Source organism: Xylona heveae, assembly GCF_001619985.1.
Source record: "Xylona heveae TC161 unplaced genomic scaffold L228scaffold_1, whole genome shotgun sequence".
NCBI classification, from domain to species: Eukaryota; Fungi; Ascomycota; class Xylonomycetes; order Xylonales; family Xylonaceae; genus Xylona; species Xylona heveae.
The window spans coordinates 486,732-506,268 of NW_017264193.1; the positions used below are offsets into that span (position 1 = coordinate 486,732).

A 19,537-nucleotide genomic window follows, 5' to 3' on the forward strand; every position below is an offset into this window, starting at 1 on the left:
CTAGCATTGTAGTTTGGAAGAGACTATCAAAGGAACTAGATTGTGGAGTATAACTATCCGCTGTCTTGAGGCGTAATTTATCAAAGCCATCATGACAAAATATCGTGCAGGAGCATCGTCCCATCAAAGGATTTGCTAATTGCGACCAGTCGACAATAATGTACAGTTTTTGGATAGCATCCCTGCCAAAGATCAAATAAATTTGATTCTCGATACTTCTCCTCCTAGTCTGCGATCATATTGTTGTCCTATCAGCTCCCACCTGAAGACTCTCGGTTTGCTGCATTCTTCTCTGTGAGCGTCTGCACTCGCCTCGACATGTTTCTCTCGTTTCAGCTCTCCCCTCCCGGGTGATCGACGGCGGGACAGGAAACGGTGGGGCAAAGCTTCCCCTCGGCTAGCACCAACTCTGATTAGCGCCTCGGTTAAATGTTACTGCAGGGTCTGCAGAGTCCAGAGGTCGACAAGCTGATCAGAAAGGCATAAAGATCACCAACAACCCGCCGCTGATAAATATTCATTAACCTATATATCGACGACGACATATTCGACTGACTTCAGAATTATTTTAATCTTTTTATGATTTGCTTCGAGATGCATACCGGCGTCGTCTCCCCTTAATACCCCTATAATGTGGGTGCCGCGGTTTGGGGACAGGTGTAGCCTTCGCAGAATGACGGGATAGTCCATATCTCTGGAGCTTCAAAAATACATCCACGACTCACTCGGCGCCTCAGCAACGTGCACAAAGAGCCCCACAAACGAGGGAATACTGCCCGTTGAACTGTTGACTGTAAGCTTGACTCTGTTTTGAATCTGCCATCTCTATCTGCTTCGCCATCAGCAACAGTCAAATCTCAATTCCCTCCCCGTTGTGATAATCGACTTGCCTCGAGTGAGCTCGACTCCTGCATTTGGCTGTTTGCAGATAGCTCTCTTGATTTTCATCCCCCCATTCCTCATTGTTTTGTCCTTCTTGTAAAGTTGTGGCTCCTGGAGCTAACAAAGATGCCTACTCCAGAGCGAGCGTTCCGGCCGAGTCCTAAGAGCTCGCAGCGCTCTTCAAATCGAAAAGAAGTTACTGAAACCCTCGTCGACGGAGCTAAGGTCTCCTCCCCCTCTTCGTCGGATCGAAAGTCTTCGAATCGAAAGAAATCCTTTTTTTCTCGTGCCCGGCTTCCCTCGAGTTTTAATCTGTCAAGAATCAGTCAAAGATCCTATGCCGAGCAGCTCAGTCCTACTCCAGTGCCGAAAAGACAGCGCGCTAGATCATATTTTGGTCCACGTCCGCCGTCTCCATTTCCATTCAGAGGGCGCGGAAACTCCTTTGGAAATCCAGCTGGGGAGGCGTCCGCCATGTCGAGTGCTAGACACCTAGATCCGCGTGCCACCACAGGCCCCAAGGCCCAGCTCGTGCGAGAGGCGCAGGATTTGCAAAAAGCTGTAGCTGAAAAGGCTCTCAACAGTGGAACTGCCCCTCCGCCATATCAATTTGTTGAACTGATCGGTAAAGGGTCGTTTGGGCGCGTCTTTAAGGGGTAAGTATTGTAAAAGCGCCTGCAGTGGGATTCTGCCGTCTCCACAGTGTATGGCGTAAGAGCTCGTACTGACGTTTCACTTAGAAAGCATAACACGTCTAGCGATGTCGTGGCCATCAAAATTATCGACGTTGATTCCACCGACTACAAGACCAGCGCTAAACTCCGAGATGAAACTATCAAAGATTTCATGAACGAGACGTCGGTCCTGCTACAGCTCAAGAACAGCAAGGCCAAGAATATCAATAAGATTGTGGATGCTTTCTGTGTCCACTCCCAGCTCTGGATTGTGAGCGAATACTGTCCTGGTGGAAGCTTGTCGACCTTGGTAAGATGATCATGCATTGGAGACTTATCCCACAAAGCCAAATAGCGCGGAGGAGCTAACTCTAGATCCTAGTTGAAAGCAACCAATCGCCCTGGATTGGAAGAAAAGTTTATTATTCCAATTGCTCGTGAACTGGCGGAAGCCTTGAAGTGCGTTCATGATGCTGGAATTATTCATCGAGATGTTAAAGGTAGAGATTCACCGTTTGGTCCTGTGTAAATCAATCATACTATTTGAAGCCTGACTGACATGGCATTGTGTAGCTGCAAACATCCTTGTTTCAGAGGATGGCCGTCTTCAATTATGTGACTTTGGTATCTCTGCTGTTGTTCAGAGCAAGCTTGAGAAGCGATCAACTATTATTGGTACACCTAATTGGATGCCTCCAGAAATGTTAAACGGTGAACCAGCTGTTCGCGCTGGATACGGTAATGAGGTGAGTGTGAGAGGTGAAAGTGGTGAATTGATCATTCAGTGAACTAAAAGTAAATGTGACAGGTCGACTGCTGGGCCTATGGTTGCACCATTTACGAAATAGCGTCGGGTCATCCCCCAAACCACGGAGTTCGCCACCCTGATGAGCTGGGTAAATTGCTTCAGAAAGCTCCTCGTCTCGAAGGCGGTAATTATACTCAGGGTCTGCGTGATTTTGTAGCGTTCTGTCTCGAAGAACGTCCAAAGGATCGTCCGTCTATGGACAATATCTTGAAACATTATTACGTCTTCAACACTCAAAAACGTTACCCCACCAATATCCTCAAGCAACTCATTGAAAATTACTACGTCTGGGAGCAGTCAGGTGGTCTACGCCAGTCACTCTTCGCACCCAGCGGAGCTGCCGCACTGAATTTCCCGGAATCACTCAACGACGAAGAAGACGGATGGAATTTCAGTACTACTGCTGAATTCAACCAGCGGTTTGCAGACATGGACCAATCCGAGGAACAGGAATTTACATCACCCCTTCAGGAGCCTGAGCCCGTTCTCCAAAAGCCCAAGACTCGTCGGGAGATGGCATCGGATAAAAACTTCAAGCATCAGAATGAGCAACGCGTGGCTCGTGGCGAAGCTGCCATGATGAGACTATTTGACGAGAAGGCGGCTCCTTATGAGTACGTTGTCCGAGACGAGCTTGACGATCTGGGCCCTCAGCCTGTCTCAGATTTGCCCTTCCGCAACCACCCGACCGATTTCTCCTCCATTCAGGAATCTCAGATTGACCTGGGCGGCTTCAATTCCGACAGTGCTGGACTCGGTGATATCAACCTTGACCTGGCCAATGTTCCGACCCTTAAAGCAAACCCGGCCAACCGTTTCCTCAAAGACTTGGACAATGAGGAGGAAGAGGACGAGTACGCCTATCTCCGTGATGACCAACCCCGGCGTGCCACCCGAGAGTGGAAGTTCCCCACCACTCTCCCCGAGGAGAATCTCAACCGACGCACCCAAGACTGGAAATTTCCAATGATGATGCAACCACCCCTTTCTGACATGGGACCCGGTGATGCTGTTGCAGGGACCGACTCGATGGGTGACGGTCTTCCTCTTCGTCCTCGCCTCATTCATACCGCTACGGAGCCGGTTGGGATGGGTAGTGATATTAGCTTCATGCACCCGGGCCCAGCTGTCTCGCGCCCTGAATCGCCGGTTCGTCGGTCGCTCATTGATCTCGACTTGGCTGAAGTCCCACGTCCCTCAACTTCCAGCTCAGCCGCGGACTCTGCATCCACCACTCTTGGCGACCCATTCCATCTTGAGAACAAGTTCGCTTCACTTGATGGAGGTGACATGGCTTCGTCTGAGCCATTCCCAGAGCCTTTCGATACCGCCCTGCTCGAGCAAGGCGGCCCGGCCCCCGATGTTGAAATTGACACTGAAGCCACCATGGTTTCTGGTTCGGGCTTGGGCGTTGGTCTCTCTTCTACTCCCGCCTCACACGCTTTCGAGACCCCTCACCGCTCGCGTCAGCCTAGCATTTCGAGTGAGGAGTCCGTATCTAGCACTGGCTCGGGTACACTCCGCAAATACGGCACCCGCAAGGTTGGCACCATGATGGGCGAGCACCCATTCTTTGAGGGAGGAGAAGAACCGGCAAGCCAGCGCCCAACAAACGGCGATATTAACCAGGATGACTCCAACCCTACCGATCCTACTGTCTGGGATAACTTTGAACCAAATGACAACCCCGCTGAACTTCATCCGGGATATTGTCTCCGTCCTCCCACTCGCATTGGCGATCCAGACTTTCCATTGTCTGAAGGCTTGAAGAGCATTCCCACAAACGGGATACGCGCCGCCGGTCCAGCCACGAGTGTTTTGCCTATGACTGGATCTGCTGGAAGCTCGTTCAATACCGACGTTGCAACCTCGGCCAGCGGAGGCGGAGTCGCATCTTCTGCGTCTTCGATGGCAGGCAGTGGCTTCCTTGGTCAATCGTTTGGCAGCAATGAAAGTGCCGATGAGACTGCGGACGACGAAGGCGAGGGTCTCGAAGACGTCATCTACGGCCCGAATGGCGAGCGATTTGTTTTCCCGGTCGTCGCTCCACCATCTATGGAAGCTCTCCTTGAAGGGGCCAGCAACGAACAAGTCGCCACGGAGTTGACTCGCCTTTTAACCGATTTCCGTGCTGGACTGAGCATCACTCGAGAGCTCATCCAAGCCCATGCTGCACAGCGAGAGGCTAAGAAGCGTGGAAATGGTGGAGGTGAAGATGGACCAGGTGGAATTGCCGAGTAACGCGTCGGTCTCGAACTATGGGGACGATAATGACGATATGGAATGAGAGAATTAGGAGATGGCGATGATGACGACGATGCCGGAGGTGGGTGATGGTGGAACGTGGAACGTATGAAGAGCAGACTTTTGTCGCGCATCATTGGAGTATGGCGATTTTTCTTTCGGGGAAACCCCACTTCCCTTCATTTCCTTTGATTTGCGTATTTTTTTCAACAGTTATTCGCAGCTCTGAACGGCGCGGCAGGATAAGGCGCAGGCTTGCTATGTTATTCAATCGAGCTTCTTGATGAGCATTAGTTATATGCATGGCTGGAAGCGTGATGGAGCAATACGGCGCGATTTTGGGCACGGTCTCAACTTTTTCCTTTTTCGTCGTCATACTCGTCTTTTTCTCTTTTCTTTTTTTTTCTTCCATTGCGTTTTACTCGTCCTCCCCTGAGGGAGTTTAATTTTCTTTATTCGATGTTCTACGTCGATACGCGCCATCAAACGATGATGGCGTCGGATTTACTAGCCTCTGCGATTGTTGTGCCATATGCATGCATGTATTTCATCTACATTTGATGATACCTCGCTGAGAATAACTTGATACTAGATCAATGAAAGTTTATTAAATCATGATGACTTTTGACAATAAAAGCCATTCCTCTAGAAAAAGAATTAAACAGGATTCATCTTTGGTATGCCTTGACCCACCGGGCAGTTGAAAATGAAACAAAGGGCACAAGAGTTAGAAAGAGCATGTAATGCACAGGACGCGGGATCCGGAAGATTACAGAATGGAGAGCTGTATGTAACATTTGGTACACTTTTGCCAACGCTGCGAACCCAGACTTTGCTCGAGCATTTGGACGCAAAGACTCTCCTTGCCCGCCAATTGAGTCCAGCACATCCACCGCAGATGCAAACGCACCTTGCCAGCAGCCATTGATCGTACGGCCAATGAGCAGGCCCTCCGTGCAGGGAAACTGTTTCTGTCGAAATCGCACCTCAATCTCGTCGTCTGACAAACCTACAAATGGCTTGTGATTGGTGACAAGCTCATATAGCGCCGATCCTAGTGCGAAGAGATCTGTTCCAACAGTGCTAATCTCCAGCGGATCCCGCGGAAGGAAATGCGTGGAAGATTCAAGCGACATGGAGCGCACGCCTGGCAATCCCAGCCCCGCATCTCCATCATGGCCGCACCCATTGAAGTCGCACAGTCGAGCATTCAACTGCTCGTCTACGAGCCACTGGTCAAGCCTGATATCTGCGTGGCGGACACCCTTGGAATGGATAAATGCGATGCTGTCAATCATTTGGTACGCCCAATGCTCCAAACGCGCGTCAGAGATGTCATGGGCATGCATTGCCCTGTAGTCTCGGAGGTTGCCCTTGGGGTAGTATCGCAGCTCGATATATTCCTTTGATGGCGCTACAAAGAGACATTCGGCCACGTGTGGATGCGTGCCGAGCATGAGATATACGTTGGCTTCTCGCTCCATGGCGCTGATATTGTCCTTTGTGACGGCTGCGTCGTCGTCGAGGATTCGGTACTTCTTACATACTCGGTCGCCTGTGCGTGTTGTAATGGCGCCCATGCCAATCATTAGGAGTTGGGGTTTTGTTGTATTATCCATTTTTTATACCATGCGTGCTGGAAAAAATCCAGTGTATTTTCCAAGCAATATGATGGTGACAGTTTCTTAATGCTCTCAAGAGATTGTTAAAGGCCCTGGTGCTCGGGAAATCGATCAATCCCCAAATTGTTTGTAATACAAGTTGTGACAGAAACACGAAAAATCCCAGGGCGGGAAAGCTGCCCTGACCTCCTTTATATACCCGCAGGAGAGGGTTTTCGCTTCTGGCGGCACGGTCCGTTTCGCGCAGGCTATATTTTAATACCTTTTGTTGAGGCCTGACGCCCTCGAACCCCTTAAAACCCACGACTCACGAGTCATGAGATGTCAATCTAATTTTAATACAGAAGCTGATGACGGATCAATGCTCAGAGGACGTAGTATTATCAATACAATACGATATGATGCATTTAGAATTCCGGCTTGTCAACTTTTCTACAATATAGGAATATAATTCTTGTTTACAAATTTAAATATTAATCCGAAAGTCTCGAAAGTAACCCGGGGCTCGATTGTTGGCTGTTAAATACAAAAGCAGTACTAAAAAGCACAGGGCATGAAGCAAATGTGCAATCATGGATGCAGCTATGTTGAATAGCACCCGATATTCCAACCTATCAGTAGCTGTCCGTCAATGGTTTCGAATCCCTTCCAGGGTTCTACCCTGGCTATCTTCCACGTTTACACACCGTAAGATCGAAGCGGTTTAGGTACTTGGGGCAGCTGTCGGTGCAGAAAGTGTTAACTCAATCTGAATGTTCAATGTTATTATTCAATCACCCACTGTTGGAGCTCGCGTTGGTCGCTGGTGGAGCATGTGCATGTCCTGGATGAGGCCCGCCTCTCTTGGACGAGCCTGCAACGATGTATTTGTAGTTCGCGCAGGATTCGACACCTGAGGAAGGTTTGGAAGTGCATTCTTCGACGATCCGGTCAACTTTATCGCATTTTCCGATCATGCAACCACCGCCTTGATAAATGATGCGGGTTTCGTAAACCTGACACATGTTTGAAAGTTCAAGAAGAAAAGGCTAACAGGTTCATTGACAACGGCAGAAAGGTTGAGAAGGGATATCTGTGCGGAGAGGAAATCCAGAAAGAGCAAAAAAGAGAGGAACCATCGGCTTCATTAAATAGAGAAAATTTTGGACATGATTTCCACGGGCGCAGCTCAAGGGTTGTCACTCCTGAACAGCCATCAAGAGACAATCGCTGCAATCTCTATACAGGCTCTCATCTACCCCTCATGTGGCAACCAATCGAACAAAAGTCATAAATATAACATGTGCTCCTTCCTGTTTGACTTTCATGCACAAAGTATGAGATTTGCTGCTCCGGGTATGATCCTATGATATGTCCAAGCCTTGTGACACAACATGGCAGAGATATCACCGATTGAAGCATATTTGGATTCAGTCTCGCAGCCTCGCCGCCTCGCAGGTCCCATCCTTGCAGATTTTGTTGAATCCTTGTAGATAGGCCATTTTCGTTAGATATACTATGCCAGCAATTTCTTTTTCGCAAGAGTACTTCTTAAGTCTCTAAGACTAGACTTTGCCAGTCCAAAAACAAATATAGGCACCGAGGGGCATATGCTTTCATTCGATTTCTATTTATTATTCTTGTTGTGCAGTTTCTATTGTCCATTACTAGCTCCCGTGAAGCATTTACAGCCATGTAATAAACATAAAGTCTCCAATTTGGATGAAAAAACGCCCTTTGGCATGGATATTAAATATTTGACAAAATAGTTTAACGACCCAACGTAAGAAGTTGCAGTGGGTTCTTCATTAGAAGGACATTTCTGCTTTTTATGGGCAATTCATATACATGGCATAAAGATACTCAAGTGGGAGGACAATATAGGATTCCTTGCATGGCATTGATTAGGTATCTAGGCGCCTACATAAAGAAGCAAGTACAAAGGATGTACCATGGATGACGTTGAAAAGCTACTTGCAGAGAGAAAAAGGAAAAATTAGAAAAAAAGGAGAAAAAAAGGAGAAACACCCTGGACACGTAGAGACTTGATGAGTTGAGCGATCAGACCATGCATGCCACACAAAAATGAGGCAACAAGCCACCGTTGATGCCTTGAACACACTCACCCCTGCATGCTGCAAACCTGAAATAATTCATGATTATTCTTGAACCACTAGCCATAGACATTACGTGCTCGGCGGGCACCTTTCCCCTGAACCCGCCTAGATAAGCGATAAGCGACAGGTGCCCTTCGCGGGCACGCGGGCACCTATTTTTGACGTCCATTGGCCGGTAGCGCCGGTTGGATTGCGGAGGAGACGGGTCTACCAGTCCCTCTGAGTTGTGGTGCTACGCCACTACCACTCATCATTAAAACCCCTTTGGTGCCTTTATCGTCATCATTACTTACTACGTAATATGCGTACACTAATCATCTTTCAAGCAAATTAGGCAAATTCAACAATGACCTGCCTGTGCAGTAAGTTGCGCTCTTGTTCGTACGACACCATCACACCGGATGAAGTACGCATTTTATCCATTCATCTAATACAAGTTTACTGACTTGAACAGTGCACACTTCTCAATGAGACTTATCGGATCGCCCCCTCATTATTTCGCAAAGATACCCGGCAAGAACGACTCGAAATATTGAGCAAAAGTTATCCAGACACAGAATTCGAATTCTTTTGGAAGAATGTGCGTCAGCCGCAGGAATATTTGAAGGAACAGCTGGCCAAGGACAATTTATTATCTTGTCCCCAAACTGATACCATTGTCCACGTCTATCTTGCTATTACCTCACTTGAGCCAAATCTTGTCATACGCCAAATCATGAAACGAATCTACTGTCTGGCCCTTTCAAGGAAATATCCGATACGTACGTCTCATACTGCTAGTGTCTCCCGGATCCTGCAACTTCCAGGCAATTTGGATCCCAAGAGCGTCAGTAATAAATTTAAGAAATTGGTGTGTTATGGTCGCCGTTGGGAATGGATCGTCCGGAAATTTGCTGGCGAGACGGGAATGTTATGTTTACTTGGAAAAAATTGGGTTGTTCTCAACCAATTGCAGCTCCTTAGGGGTAAGATATTTCGCTACCAAGGACATTTTCAAGCTGCTTTGGTACAATTCAAGCAACTTTTTCAGGAGGTCGAGAACCATGGGGACCTCTATTTCGACATTCGCCGTGAGCTTTTTTGCAACTTGGCGGATGCCCTCTGCGAGTCCGACAAAGGAGAAGAAGCCGAGAGAATCTTGACTGGCGAACTTGCGCGTCCTTATGATGGGTATAGCTCACGAGACGTCTCGGAGTTAAAGTTGTCCCTGGTCGAAGCTCTGCTACAACAAGGACAGGGACGGCTTGCTGAAGCCCAGAATATTCTTGATGGACATCCTTGGGGAAAGCTTCCACGAGCGGCGCAGCTCCGTCTACTTACTCTCCAAGCACGGATTCACCACTCACAGGCACAATATGCCGAGGCGAAAGCAAAATGGTCTGAAGCTCTTGACTATGTTCAGAAATTCCCTCTTGGCCATGGGCACGCATCCAGGGCAATCCTGTCTTCGCTTGCGGATTCTTTACTTAACATGGGCGACTTGGAATTTGGTAAATTAAGTATAGAGCAAGGCAAGGTGATGGCTACCGAGGGTGGCTGTCGATTTTGGATTGCGGGGCTGGGGAGTTACTGGCTTGATTGGGTGAAGACACGAGGAGCTGAACATGCTCTTCGCTCAAAGTAGGGCGATTTTCCATTGTGGAGAAGAGAGCCAAGAGTTGCTTCGCTTCTTTCACCTGCTTCTTCGTACCCTTCATCTTAATCTCAACGCGACCAGAGGTATCGACTGCATCTCTGGCGCCAGGAATGTCAATCTGAGATTCTGAGCACCAGTATTCACGTGGAGTTTGTCTGGTTTCGTTTTAAATAGACATGTCTAAAGTATACTTAGGTATAAATAGGCAAAATATTTTTATTTTTCGCGCATGTTTTCCTGACTTTTTCAATCGATTACAATTTGGAATTGTTGCTCAAGAATCAAGATTAATAAATATTTCATTTTCTGTTTACTCTACTTGTCTCAGAATCTAGAAACTCCGATTAAAACGTGTCTAAACTAGTTATTGGTTCTTTAGACTTTTGAGCTAAATCTAGTTAATGATTAGCAGTAGTTTTAAACGTTCAAGTCCTGAAACAGAGTAATATTTTTTTCCCTACTTTTTTTCAAAGATATATATATTTCATAATTTGGCTGTTAATAATATCAATCAAAAGGCATTGAAAGAAATAGTAATGAAAGAAAAAAAGTATCTCACCTGGCCCAATTGGTCGAGACGAAAATTGAAGTCGCGGGCAAGTGGACCTGCCGTCGTATATGGGAGGTCGGCACAGCCCCGTTAACCGCGGGTTCCCGGTGGGGTTTTAGGGTATGATTAGAGCTAATGCAACGCGGCAAGCCCACCACTTGACCCCGCAGGAGCGGAGATTTTAATTATACGCACCAACGGAACACAAAACGATTGGCGCTTGGGCGGCAACCCACGCCCTAGAGCAAAGGGGTTCCTTGCTTAAAGAAACCACCACCCCCGTTCATGAACCCTGGCCGACAAAGGAAACCCATGAGAGAGGTATCTATGACCAATCGCAGCATGGTACCTTAGTTATATTATCTGCTTCGAGGTTACGGGGCTTACGTGGCAACAATATGTCCCGGCACAAGGAAAGAGCACAGCTGGAATGGACTGTCAACCGCACGATCAGCTTATGAAAGGGGACGGGTGATACCAAAGGCATTGGCTGGAAAAAAGATGTACATTGGTTCGACGACATTTACAGAGGTGCTAGTCACTTGATTTAAAAAAGTTGAATCACTCTTGCCAGTTCAAGGGAATCTACCATTTCAACTCAATTGCATCGGACAATGTCGCAAACATCATGTCCAAAGGACGTGGAATCAACACAGCACAATGCAAAAGAAGAAGAAACCGCTGGAGGTGAAGTGACGGAATCAAAGCCACAGTACATCTCGGGCATCAAGCTCTGGCTGGTCGTTGCTTCAGTTACTCTCATAGCATTTCTGATGCTTCTTGATATGTCCATCATTGTCACTGTAAGATGATTTCTGGGCCTGTCAGCACCCAGTATGGGGGAGAATATTGACGGAAATCCATAGGCCATTCCGCGAATCACCAGTGATTTCCACTCCCTCGCTGACGTAGGATGGTATGGCAGTGCCTATCCTCTGGCAAAGTACGTCTTCTCAGGCCTTTTCCAGCTCGGCGTTCCCCTCCATGAACCAGACCAGCTAACGCTGTCATTAGCTGTGCCCTTCAGCCATTGGCTGGTAAATTGTATACGCACTCGATTTTGAAGTACACCTTCCTTGCATTTTTATGCATTTTCGAGCTTGGTTCGCTCCTGTGTGGCGCCGCACAATCCTCAAAGATGTTGATAGTCGGACGCGCCGTTGCTGGACTGGGAGGCTCTGGCCTCACCAACGGTGCCATCACGATTCTCTCAGCGGCGGCTCCCAAAAGCCAGCAACCACGTAAGCGACCCAGATTTCTGATTGCAACATGATGCGCTGACGAAGCACAAAGTCTTGATAGGAGTGATGATGGGCTGTAAGTCAATCAGAAGACATCAAGTTGTATTCCCAGCGCCCTGTCCACTTATCTGACAATGTTTTTAGTTGGCCAGATTGCCATTGTTTGCGGGCCCCTGCTTGGAGGTGCTTTCACTCAACATGCAACTTGGCGATGGTGTACGTAGACCTTTTGCACACTCGCGCCCTTTTATTTTTTGCTTTTCCCCCTGTCTGGCTATCAACTTTTGGCCACTAAACTACTGCCGCCCACGTACTCACACCCCATTCAGGTTTCTATATCAACCTCCCCATCGGTGCTGCTGCAGCCATCCTTCTGCTCGTCATCAGCATACCTGACCGACTGACGTCCTCGGTTGATCAAACTTCGCCCAACGAAACAAAGAACACCGCCAGAACCATACTTCCCAAGCTCGACCTCATAGGGTTTGTGATATTCGCAGCCTTCGCAGTCATGATCTCTCTGGCACTCGAATGGGGTGGATCATACTATAGCTGGCGAAGCTCCGTCATCATCGGTCTTTTTTGCGGTGGAGGGGTTGCCCTAATTGCATTCGCCGCATGGGAGCGTCATGTTGGCGACTCCGTGGCCATGATTCCCTACTCGGTGGCGTGTAAACGAGAAGTCTGGTGCTCTTGTGTCTTTCTCGGCTTCTTTTCCGGCTCATTGCTCATCTTCTCCTATTACCTACCAATTTACTTTCAAGCCGTCAAAGACGTTTCTCCCACCCTCAGTGGTGTGTATATGTTGCCTGGAATTTTGGGACAGATACTTATGGCGATTACATCCGGAGTAGCAAGTACGCTTACAATTTACCCACCCTTCCAAAACACACAACGCACAAACTAATCTTCCGGGTTCATTTCTTTTGTGCCTCTCTTCCACCCCTCAACCCCCCCTCCCCCGGAATTTAATGTCATTAGGTCTTTTTGGTCACAGACTCACATCATCTGCTAACATCTACGTCAATCCCAACAGTCGGGAAAACAGGATACTACGTCCCCTGGGCATTAGCCAGCGCCATATTTGTCTCTATAGCAGCAGGGCTAATATCCACCTTCCACGTCTATACGTCTACAGTGAAATGGGTAATGTATCAATTCATCGGAGGGTTTGGCCGTGGCTGCGGGATGCAATCAGTAAGCTTTTATTACTCCCGATCTTTCCTCTCCTTCCCCCTCTCCATGCGAAATTTCAAATTTCTTTCTTTTTTTTTTTCCCTTTTTTTTCTTTTTCTTTTTCTTTCCTTTTCTTTTTCTTTCCCCCTCCTCTCTTTTCCCCGAAAAAGGCCATACGCTGACATCAGTCTCTCCATACCCACCAGCCAATCATCGCCATCCAAAACTCTCTTCCCCCGGAGCAGAGCGCTCTCGGAATTTCCCTCGCCGTTTTTGGACAGACTTTTGGAGGCTCGCTGTTCCTTGCCTTTGCCAAGATTGTCTTCAATGACGGCCTCCTCTCCGGCCTGCGCAAATATGCTTCGACTGTCAACGTGCCAGCCGTAATTGCCGCGGGTGTGACCGGATTCAGACAGGCCGTGGCTCCTGAGCAGATTACAGGCGTTTTGCGCGCCTACAGTTTAGGTGTTGATCGGACATTTTATCTGGCTGTGGGAGCTTCGGTGGCCACGTTTGTGTTTGCGTTGGGAATGGGATGGAAAAAGATTAATAAAAGCGGAGAATGAGGTTGTCTGTATATCTGGTCTACCGTCTTTGGCCTTTACTGGGATGCCGGGATGATATTGAGGTGAAGCTACCAACTTCTGTGCTGCTGTGCTGCTGCAAGCCTCCGCATGGATCATGATTGTTTCTCGGATTTTTCAATTCAAGAATTGGTAAGACTAAGTCAAACGTAATTGAAGATGTCATTTAATTGGTAAGGCTGAGTAAGGAGGCATTAAAGACATCATTAAATTGGTCAAGCAATGAACATCCGAAAAGGGCTGTGAAAAAAATCAAATCAAATCAAATAAGAAAAAATTAATAAAAAATAACATGAGATAACATAACAAAAAAAAAAAACAGTACAAAACCATCAAGCACCCAGCTGGTCTTTCTTCACCTCTACCAAAATATCCTTGGCGTCATCAATGAGAGTATCGGTACTAGCCAAGTCCGACTCACTTGCATTATCAGACTCGTCGAACCTCTCCGCCGAGGGGACAGGGATATCATCGACCACTTTATTCTTATACTCTTCAATAATATTTTCGAACCCTTCCCGGACTTTATCCGTCCTGTAACACGCGACCAGATTACGGCGGGGCACGAGTTTTTTAATCTTCCTATGGACCTCTCCCACGACGGGTCGATACGCACGGGCAGCGACTCTCAGATCAGACGCAAGCGGCTGGCCAATGTTCTTGGCGGAGGCGTCGCGAAAGGACTTTGCCAGGATGAGAATCAGATCGGCCGCGAGCATGAGCAGGAGGCGGGCAGTGGCAGGGACCACGAGGGGGATGTTGAGCGCGCTGGAGGCAAGGAAGACGGGCATGCCGCCCAGAAGCACAGAGGCGCCGACGCCGACGAGCGCAATGCCCTCGGACAGAACGACAATCATGTTGTTGGTCAGGTCGTCCCAGACGTTGATCTTGACAATCTGCAGCGCGGTCTCGCCGGAGAGGAAGGGCAGGCCGAAACACGCAATGATGGTCCGGCAGACGTCGACGGCGGAGCTGGCGCGCGTGGTGGTGGGCAGGATGGGGATGCCGGCGACGGCGGTCGCGCCGCGGAGGGAGCGCTTGTAGGTGCGCATGACTTCGCCAATGGCGAGGTCCATTTTCAGCTCGATCCGCGAGACTTGTGCCCGGATGTAGAGGATGCGGACTTTCTCCGAGGAGAAGCAGCGGGAGGTGGTGTCTGTGAGGTTTTTGATGGAGTCTTCGTCGTCTTTTTATGTTGTTTGTTTGTTAGCTAGGATAATTTTGCAGTGCAGTGCTAGCTGTATAACGTTTATTGTCTTTTTGGGGTCCCCATGGGGTTGTGAATGGTTCGCCATATCATGGGAGCCCGTTTGACGAGAAAGAGACAACATAAGCTCACCTCGGGAAATTGGTACACAAGCGTCGAGTCGACCGTTATGCACGGCCAGCATTTCTGCCCTGATCAAGGTCACGCGCTCCCGCACTTGATCTTCGGCATATCGATCGCAGTCTTCCATGACTACTGGCTGACGGTTTCTTGTTAGTAGTGTACGGCGCTCATAGAATTTGGCGCCGAAGAATTCATCCATCTTCGTCACCACCACAATGATGGGCACTTCCTGCGCATACTCGGAGACGGCTTTGAAGAGCTCCAGTGTTGCGTTTTGCTTGGTTCGTGGACTTGGCATGTCGATGCAAAACCTATGTTGGGTTAGATTTTACCGTCTCCCCATCGCACTGGCTTGGAAGGGGATGGATGATGTTTTTGAAGCTTACCATATAACGTGAAGCCGATCGTCAATTTCAGCGGTAGTGGACTTCTCCTTCAAGAAATTCTGCACAACGCTAATTTCTCCAGTCGCGCCAGCCTCAAACCCTCCAGAGTCGTGTACAATCAGGTCAGGTCGATCGTCGTATCTGATCTCCTTCCTGATATCGTGTATACCCCTCTCCCGCGATGATTCCCCCGTCTACATATGCAATTAGCTTTGTTCAATGACCTTGGAGTGCGTCAGTAGGCTTACAAGCGGAACTCCAAAGACCTTGTTGATCAACGTTGACTTGCCGACTCCAGTATTACCACATACCAGGACGCGGATTGCTCCAAGGTGATCAAATTCCGGAGTCGGCTGATCATTCCAAAAACCAGTGTTGAGAATATTACTCTTTGTACCCATCACCTGTTTCCTGCAGTGCTCGATACTGTTATGCAGCTTCAAGTCCTTGGTATCAAGGCTGATATTTATTGACTCATCCATAAGGAGGAACACCGAGGGATGAATAACGGTACCCTGGGGAACTGCCGTATGTTTCAGCAATTATTAGATACAATGACTGGAATCTGGTATACTTACAAAAGCTCCATCCATTCAAGCTGCCTTCACTGTTGACCACTTTGCGTCTCTCCTTCGGCCACAATGTGGCGTGATGTCTGTTGAGCTTTATACTGTAGCGACCCTCGTATCGCTCGAGGCCATGGACCCGACGAATGTCCTGCATCTTGATCTCCAAGCCATTCTCCATCCTGCAGGTCCACATGTCCGCTCCTTTGCCCTGCTCCTCCGTGACTGGAAACACGAGTCGTAGTGGATTGTCGATACTGGCTCTTCCTCCAAATGTGCCATGAAATGACAAGGCTAAACCAAGGGATTGGCTCTCGAGCAACATCCATTGCAGCGGGTACAGAGATAGGCCAGCCTTCGCGGCAGACCCACCCATGTCGATATGAGCACCGGCGAACCAGGCTTGCACAATGCTTCGCTCACCAAGTCTATTTCTAAGATCTGGATAGATGTATTCCGGTGTCATCGCCTTTCTATCCTCATGGAGCGCCAAAGCATGGCGTAGATGCAAGATGGAGTCGTTAAAGGAAATGTCGAAAAGGAATCGATCATTTACTGCTTTGACAGTATCGAAGGCGCCAATGAACTTGATCTTTGGTGGTTTTCGAGTAGTAGCAGAGAAATACGAATGTATCTGTTCTGTCAGCACCAGGACATGAGATGCCGAATCAAGCATCGAGCGAAAAGTACCTGACCAGGTCCAAGCTTGCTCTGCTTCTGAAATGTGGCGTACACTTTTAGGGCTGTTTTGTAGTCTTCTGCGAATTGCGGGGTGCCGGCCGAAGAGATTGCTCGCAGGTAATGCAGTAATCCTGCCACTGCTCGCACAACAAAGGCACCACGACTGAAGCCGAAGAGCCAAACCTCATCTTCAGAGCTTAGCCTGCAGCATGTTTCGTATATCTTTTTAATCTGCTGCAAGTATCCTTCGCCGAATACCCCTGACATTATCCTTTCCATGGAATGTGTATCATCAGCTGAGCCAATACCAGGCTCGTACATTGGCTGCTGAAAAAAGCCGTCCTGGGAACATGTGCCAGACTTGGAACTGTCATGAATGCTCACATAGATTTGATAGACATTGGTAAGGGTGCTGCCGGCATGACTAGCTCCATCCGGACCGCACCAAGTGCCATCGACGCAGTAGATGAGCCTTTTTGGTGGATTTTGCACGACACTCATTTTTGGTGCATGCGGAATTTGGTAGGGCCAAAGTTGTATTCAGGGCCAGTGATATCAGGAGTTGCTGCTGTCAGTCCATGAGGGTGAACGGGTTGGCAATGTATAAGTAAATAGAAGCATTTTAATGCCAAGCTGCCAAGAGCTGGATATTTCCTAAGCTGCTCTCGTGCAGCTGAGGTGCCTCCTTCGCTCTCATTCTAGAGAAGATGATGTCGTAGAAAATGCAGCTAGTGAGCAGTTTGGAGCATCTACAAGGGCCTCAGGCGTTTGACAGTGTTCTTTGATTGGCCTGAACTGGGAGGTTTGCCATATTTCCCGTCCTTGTGCTGAAGTTTGGATAGCATCTAGTAAGAGTTATAATTGAAAAGAAGCTGTATGCTCATTTTGTGCAACTCACTGCATGTATGCGACTACGCATGGCTCAGTATCCACCAATACATTGCATGCAGCTGACATGATCTTCACCACATGTGCCTTCTTGAGCTTCACACTCCGCCCACGTCTGACGGGTAGATCAACACCCTAACAGGGGTACAAAATGCCTTAGCAGGACATTTGAATGGCCGATATCGAAAATTGGACCCCATATTTCCCGCCCCTTGTCCTGGTACTGAATCATTCCGGTTGATAGACACTAGTGCGAGATGCATGAAGTAGTCGTAGCGGTAAAGATCCTCATCTTTATACGTGGCTCTTGAGCCCATTTGGACAAATGCTGCCAATATTTGTCACCGTCAAAAGTCTCATGAAGTGATTGTAGACATGGGGCGGTATACTTTATATGTAGAGGAAGATTTCGGTGTATTGGAGTACTCCGTAGATGGTCGCAAAGCTAGATCCAATCGTGCTAATAAGATGTCGATCACCAGCCAACCCCGCGTTGGAGCTTTCGCTTGCATTCCTGCTTCGCCTGCTGCAATCGTGCCTAAACAGCGGGCGCACCTCGTTCGATGACAGCGGCAATGCTGCCAAAAAGTGCTCTCGAGCCTTTTTTTCAGGCCTCAGTCATCCCCACCCGCTCTGGATCCCGACAACAAGCGCAAGCGCGACAGCCGCCCAGATACTCCCGGTACCAGCGAGATTAAATCTTTTCACGACAGTCCTAGCAGAGCTCTTGATGGAAGCACACACTGGCGCCCGCTGCTTTGAGACGTTCTGATGATCATAACGGGGATCCCGTCTGGCAAGCAACTCGTGCACACTCTGCTGGATAGAAGCCTCTGTACATTATGCACGCTCCCGTTACCGTCCTATTGCTAGGGAAATGCCGGGTTATCATTCAGGTCTGTTGTGCTTGGGTTCGGTAGCATGACACTGTCTTGTTAACAACAGGGGCACGTAGTGCCACACCATTTCTCATCCCAAGACTTGAGTACACTGCTGTTCAAGGTATATAGTCGTACCAGGTCGTCAAACAGATAGACGGGCAGCATTTGGACATGACGCTGCAAGTCTATCAATTTACTCATGTCCAACATTGTCAAACTTTCTTCATTATTTTTATTTATTTATTTTGTTTTGATGAACTCATGGATAAAATACTTATGGTTTCCCGGTTGCAGTCATTCCCATCACCTCTTTCGTCATTATGTCTTAGGTTGATATGTACTGTACCGCATGTCTCTTGTCTTGGTCTATATAAAGATACAGTGGAGGGTACCTCGCCTAGGGACAAGAGAAACAAATAGACTGTTGTGGGGATTTCGGCGAGACAATTGCCAAGCATACTACGGCAGAGTTTGACAAACATTAATATTTGTAGCAGTGTGGCTTAGTCGAATAACTCCCCAGAATTGCAAGTGATTGGTTGTGGGTGCACAAGATGTTAACAGTAGACTTGGTGTACTCCTGTGGTATAATAGATGAGGCGACATGTGATAGGATCCGCGTGGCGCTTAGGATTCCTTGTTACCCTCTCAACAAAAGACACGCGTATACTGTCATTGTGTTAAACGTGTAGAGTAAGACGATTGTATTCAAAATTGAGCCGGCATTTCATCAGCCACGTTCTTCTGTCAATGTCCGACATGATTGCCGACAGCCTCCGGACATGATCAGAATGAACCTAGAAAAATGAAGAAATGGTGGATAGTATATTGGATGGTCTACCAGATCTCTGGCAGTCACAACGTGTATAGGACCGACTGACTAGAGTAAAAGTAGTTTAGTCCGGGAAAAGATGAAAATCTTGTTTTCCCTTTTGGGGTTGATGAGTTCGCTTAGCACACAGACCAAGTCACGTTATCGAAGCAGGTACCAGGCACCACTTTAACCATCGTGATGCTATCCCATGTGTCTTGCAATGACCGCTGTCAGGTGGAAACATGTCTGACCTGACGGAGCATTGACCTTGGCATGACTCTATCATACAGCATCTGAAGTTATTGTCCGATTGAGCTATTGTTATAATTGAGGAGAAGAGAATCGTACAGAGCAGAAGAGACTGTGAACTAGGTGAGTGGAGAATATCTTCCGAGCGGAAACCTTACTGTTTCTGGGGAGACTAGATGAATCCTATGGTACTGTAGTAAGTCAATCGCCAATCATCTTGCCATTTTCT

General features: G+C 48.1%; 6 protein-coding genes across 6 annotated transcripts; 3 read left to right on the forward strand and 3 right to left on the reverse strand.

Moving 5' to 3' along the window:
• The first annotated feature begins 1,137 nt into the window (after positions 1 to 1,137).
• On the forward strand, positions 1,138 to 4,673 carry L228DRAFT_3322 (kinase-like protein). The gene is made up of 5 exons (XM_018336489.1): positions 1,138 to 1,538; positions 1,623 to 1,866; positions 1,939 to 2,056; positions 2,130 to 2,302; positions 2,365 to 4,673. Exons 1-5 carry the CDS (start codon positions 1,357 to 1,359, stop codon positions 4,603 to 4,605), a joined length of 2,958 nt encoding a protein of 985 aa, XP_018191582.1. The 5' UTR covers positions 1,138 to 1,356; the 3' UTR covers positions 4,606 to 4,673.
• Positions 4,674 to 5,175: 502 nt separating this feature from the next.
• On the reverse strand, positions 5,176 to 6,384 carry L228DRAFT_242418 (kinase-like protein). Its single transcript, XM_018331436.1, has one exon. It carries the CDS (start codon positions 6,225 to 6,227, stop codon positions 5,277 to 5,279), a length of 951 nt encoding a protein of 316 aa, XP_018191583.1. The 5' UTR covers positions 6,228 to 6,384; the 3' UTR covers positions 5,176 to 5,276.
• Positions 6,385 to 6,725: 341 nt separating this feature from the next.
• Positions 6,726 to 7,355, reverse strand: L228DRAFT_242419 (hypothetical protein). Its single transcript, XM_018331437.1, has 2 exons — positions 7,012 to 7,355; positions 6,726 to 6,950 (listed from the first exon to the last, which is right to left on the reverse strand). The coding sequence occupies exons 1-2, from the start codon at positions 7,232 to 7,234 to the stop codon at positions 6,934 to 6,936; spliced, it is 240 nt and encodes a 79-aa protein (XP_018191584.1). The 5' UTR covers positions 7,235 to 7,355; the 3' UTR covers positions 6,726 to 6,933.
• A 1,199-nt stretch (positions 7,356 to 8,554) lies between these two features.
• L228DRAFT_279281 (hypothetical protein) lies at positions 8,555 to 10,193 on the forward strand. Its single transcript, XM_018335670.1, has 2 exons — positions 8,555 to 8,732; positions 8,781 to 10,193. The coding sequence occupies exons 1-2, from the start codon at positions 8,673 to 8,675 to the stop codon at positions 9,948 to 9,950; spliced, it is 1,230 nt and encodes a 409-aa protein (XP_018191585.1). The 5' UTR covers positions 8,555 to 8,672; the 3' UTR covers positions 9,951 to 10,193.
• An 821-nt stretch (positions 10,194 to 11,014) lies between these two features.
• On the forward strand, positions 11,015 to 13,495 carry L228DRAFT_279282 (efflux pump; the record flags this gene model as incomplete). Its single annotated transcript, XM_018335671.1, has 8 exons — positions 11,015 to 11,315; positions 11,379 to 11,455; positions 11,527 to 11,753; positions 11,806 to 11,829; positions 11,898 to 11,969; positions 12,083 to 12,610; positions 12,790 to 12,950; positions 13,118 to 13,495. Exons 1-8 carry the CDS (start codon positions 11,127 to 11,129, stop codon positions 13,493 to 13,495), a joined length of 1,656 nt encoding a protein of 551 aa, XP_018191586.1. The 5' UTR covers positions 11,015 to 11,126.
• Positions 13,496 to 13,762: 267 nt separating this feature from the next.
• On the reverse strand, positions 13,763 to 17,422 carry L228DRAFT_3439 (hypothetical protein). Its single transcript, XM_018336503.1, has 7 exons — positions 17,375 to 17,422; positions 16,486 to 17,303; positions 15,808 to 16,429; positions 15,478 to 15,752; positions 15,230 to 15,423; positions 14,853 to 15,154; positions 13,763 to 14,699 (listed from the first exon to the last, which is right to left on the reverse strand). The coding sequence occupies exons 2-7, from the start codon at positions 16,975 to 16,977 to the stop codon at positions 13,846 to 13,848; spliced, it is 2,739 nt and encodes a 912-aa protein (XP_018191587.1). The 5' UTR covers positions 16,978 to 17,303; positions 17,375 to 17,422; the 3' UTR covers positions 13,763 to 13,845.
• Between the last annotated feature and the right edge of the window lie 2,115 nt (positions 17,423 to 19,537).

What these genes read in the sequence shown, in the direction of transcription:
- L228DRAFT_3322 (XM_018336489.1), top strand. Translation starts at nt 1,357, where the DNA reads ATGTCGAGTGCTAGACACCTAGATCCGCGTGCCACCACAGGCCCCAAG. An exon ending in GTGGAAGCTTGTCGACCTTG is followed by an intron (nt 1,867 to 1,938) that starts GTAAGATGATCA and finishes TCTAGATCCTAG; the next exon opens with TTGAAAGCAACCAATCGCCC. An exon ending in TATTCATCGAGATGTTAAAG is followed by an intron (nt 2,057 to 2,129) that starts GTAGAGATTCAC and finishes GGCATTGTGTAG; the next exon opens with CTGCAAACATCCTTGTTTCA.
- L228DRAFT_242418 (XM_018331436.1), bottom strand. Translation starts at nt 6,227, where the DNA reads ATGGATAATACAACAAAACCCCAACTCCTAATGATTGGCATGGGCGCC.
- L228DRAFT_242419 (XM_018331437.1), bottom strand. Translation starts at nt 7,234, where the DNA reads ATGTGTCAGGTTTACGAAACCCGCATCATTTATCAAGGCGGTGGTTGC.
- L228DRAFT_279281 (XM_018335670.1), top strand. Translation starts at nt 8,673, where the DNA reads ATGACCTGCCTGTGCAGTAAGTTGCGCTCTTGTTCGTACGACACCATC. An exon ending in ACACCATCACACCGGATGAA is followed by an intron (nt 8,733 to 8,780) that starts GTACGCATTTTA and finishes TGACTTGAACAG; the next exon opens with TGCACACTTCTCAATGAGAC.
- L228DRAFT_3439 (XM_018336503.1), bottom strand. Translation starts at nt 16,977, where the DNA reads ATGAGTGTCGTGCAAAATCCACCAAAAAGGCTCATCTACTGCGTCGAT. An exon ending in GCAAGCTTGGACCTGGTCAG is followed by an intron (nt 16,430 to 16,485) that starts GTACTTTTCGCT and finishes CTGACAGAACAG; the next exon opens with ATACATTCGTATTTCTCTGC. An exon ending in GATCGGCTTCACGTTATATG is followed by an intron (nt 15,155 to 15,229) that starts GTAAGCTTCAAA and finishes AACCCAACATAG; the next exon opens with GTTTTGCATCGACATGCCAA.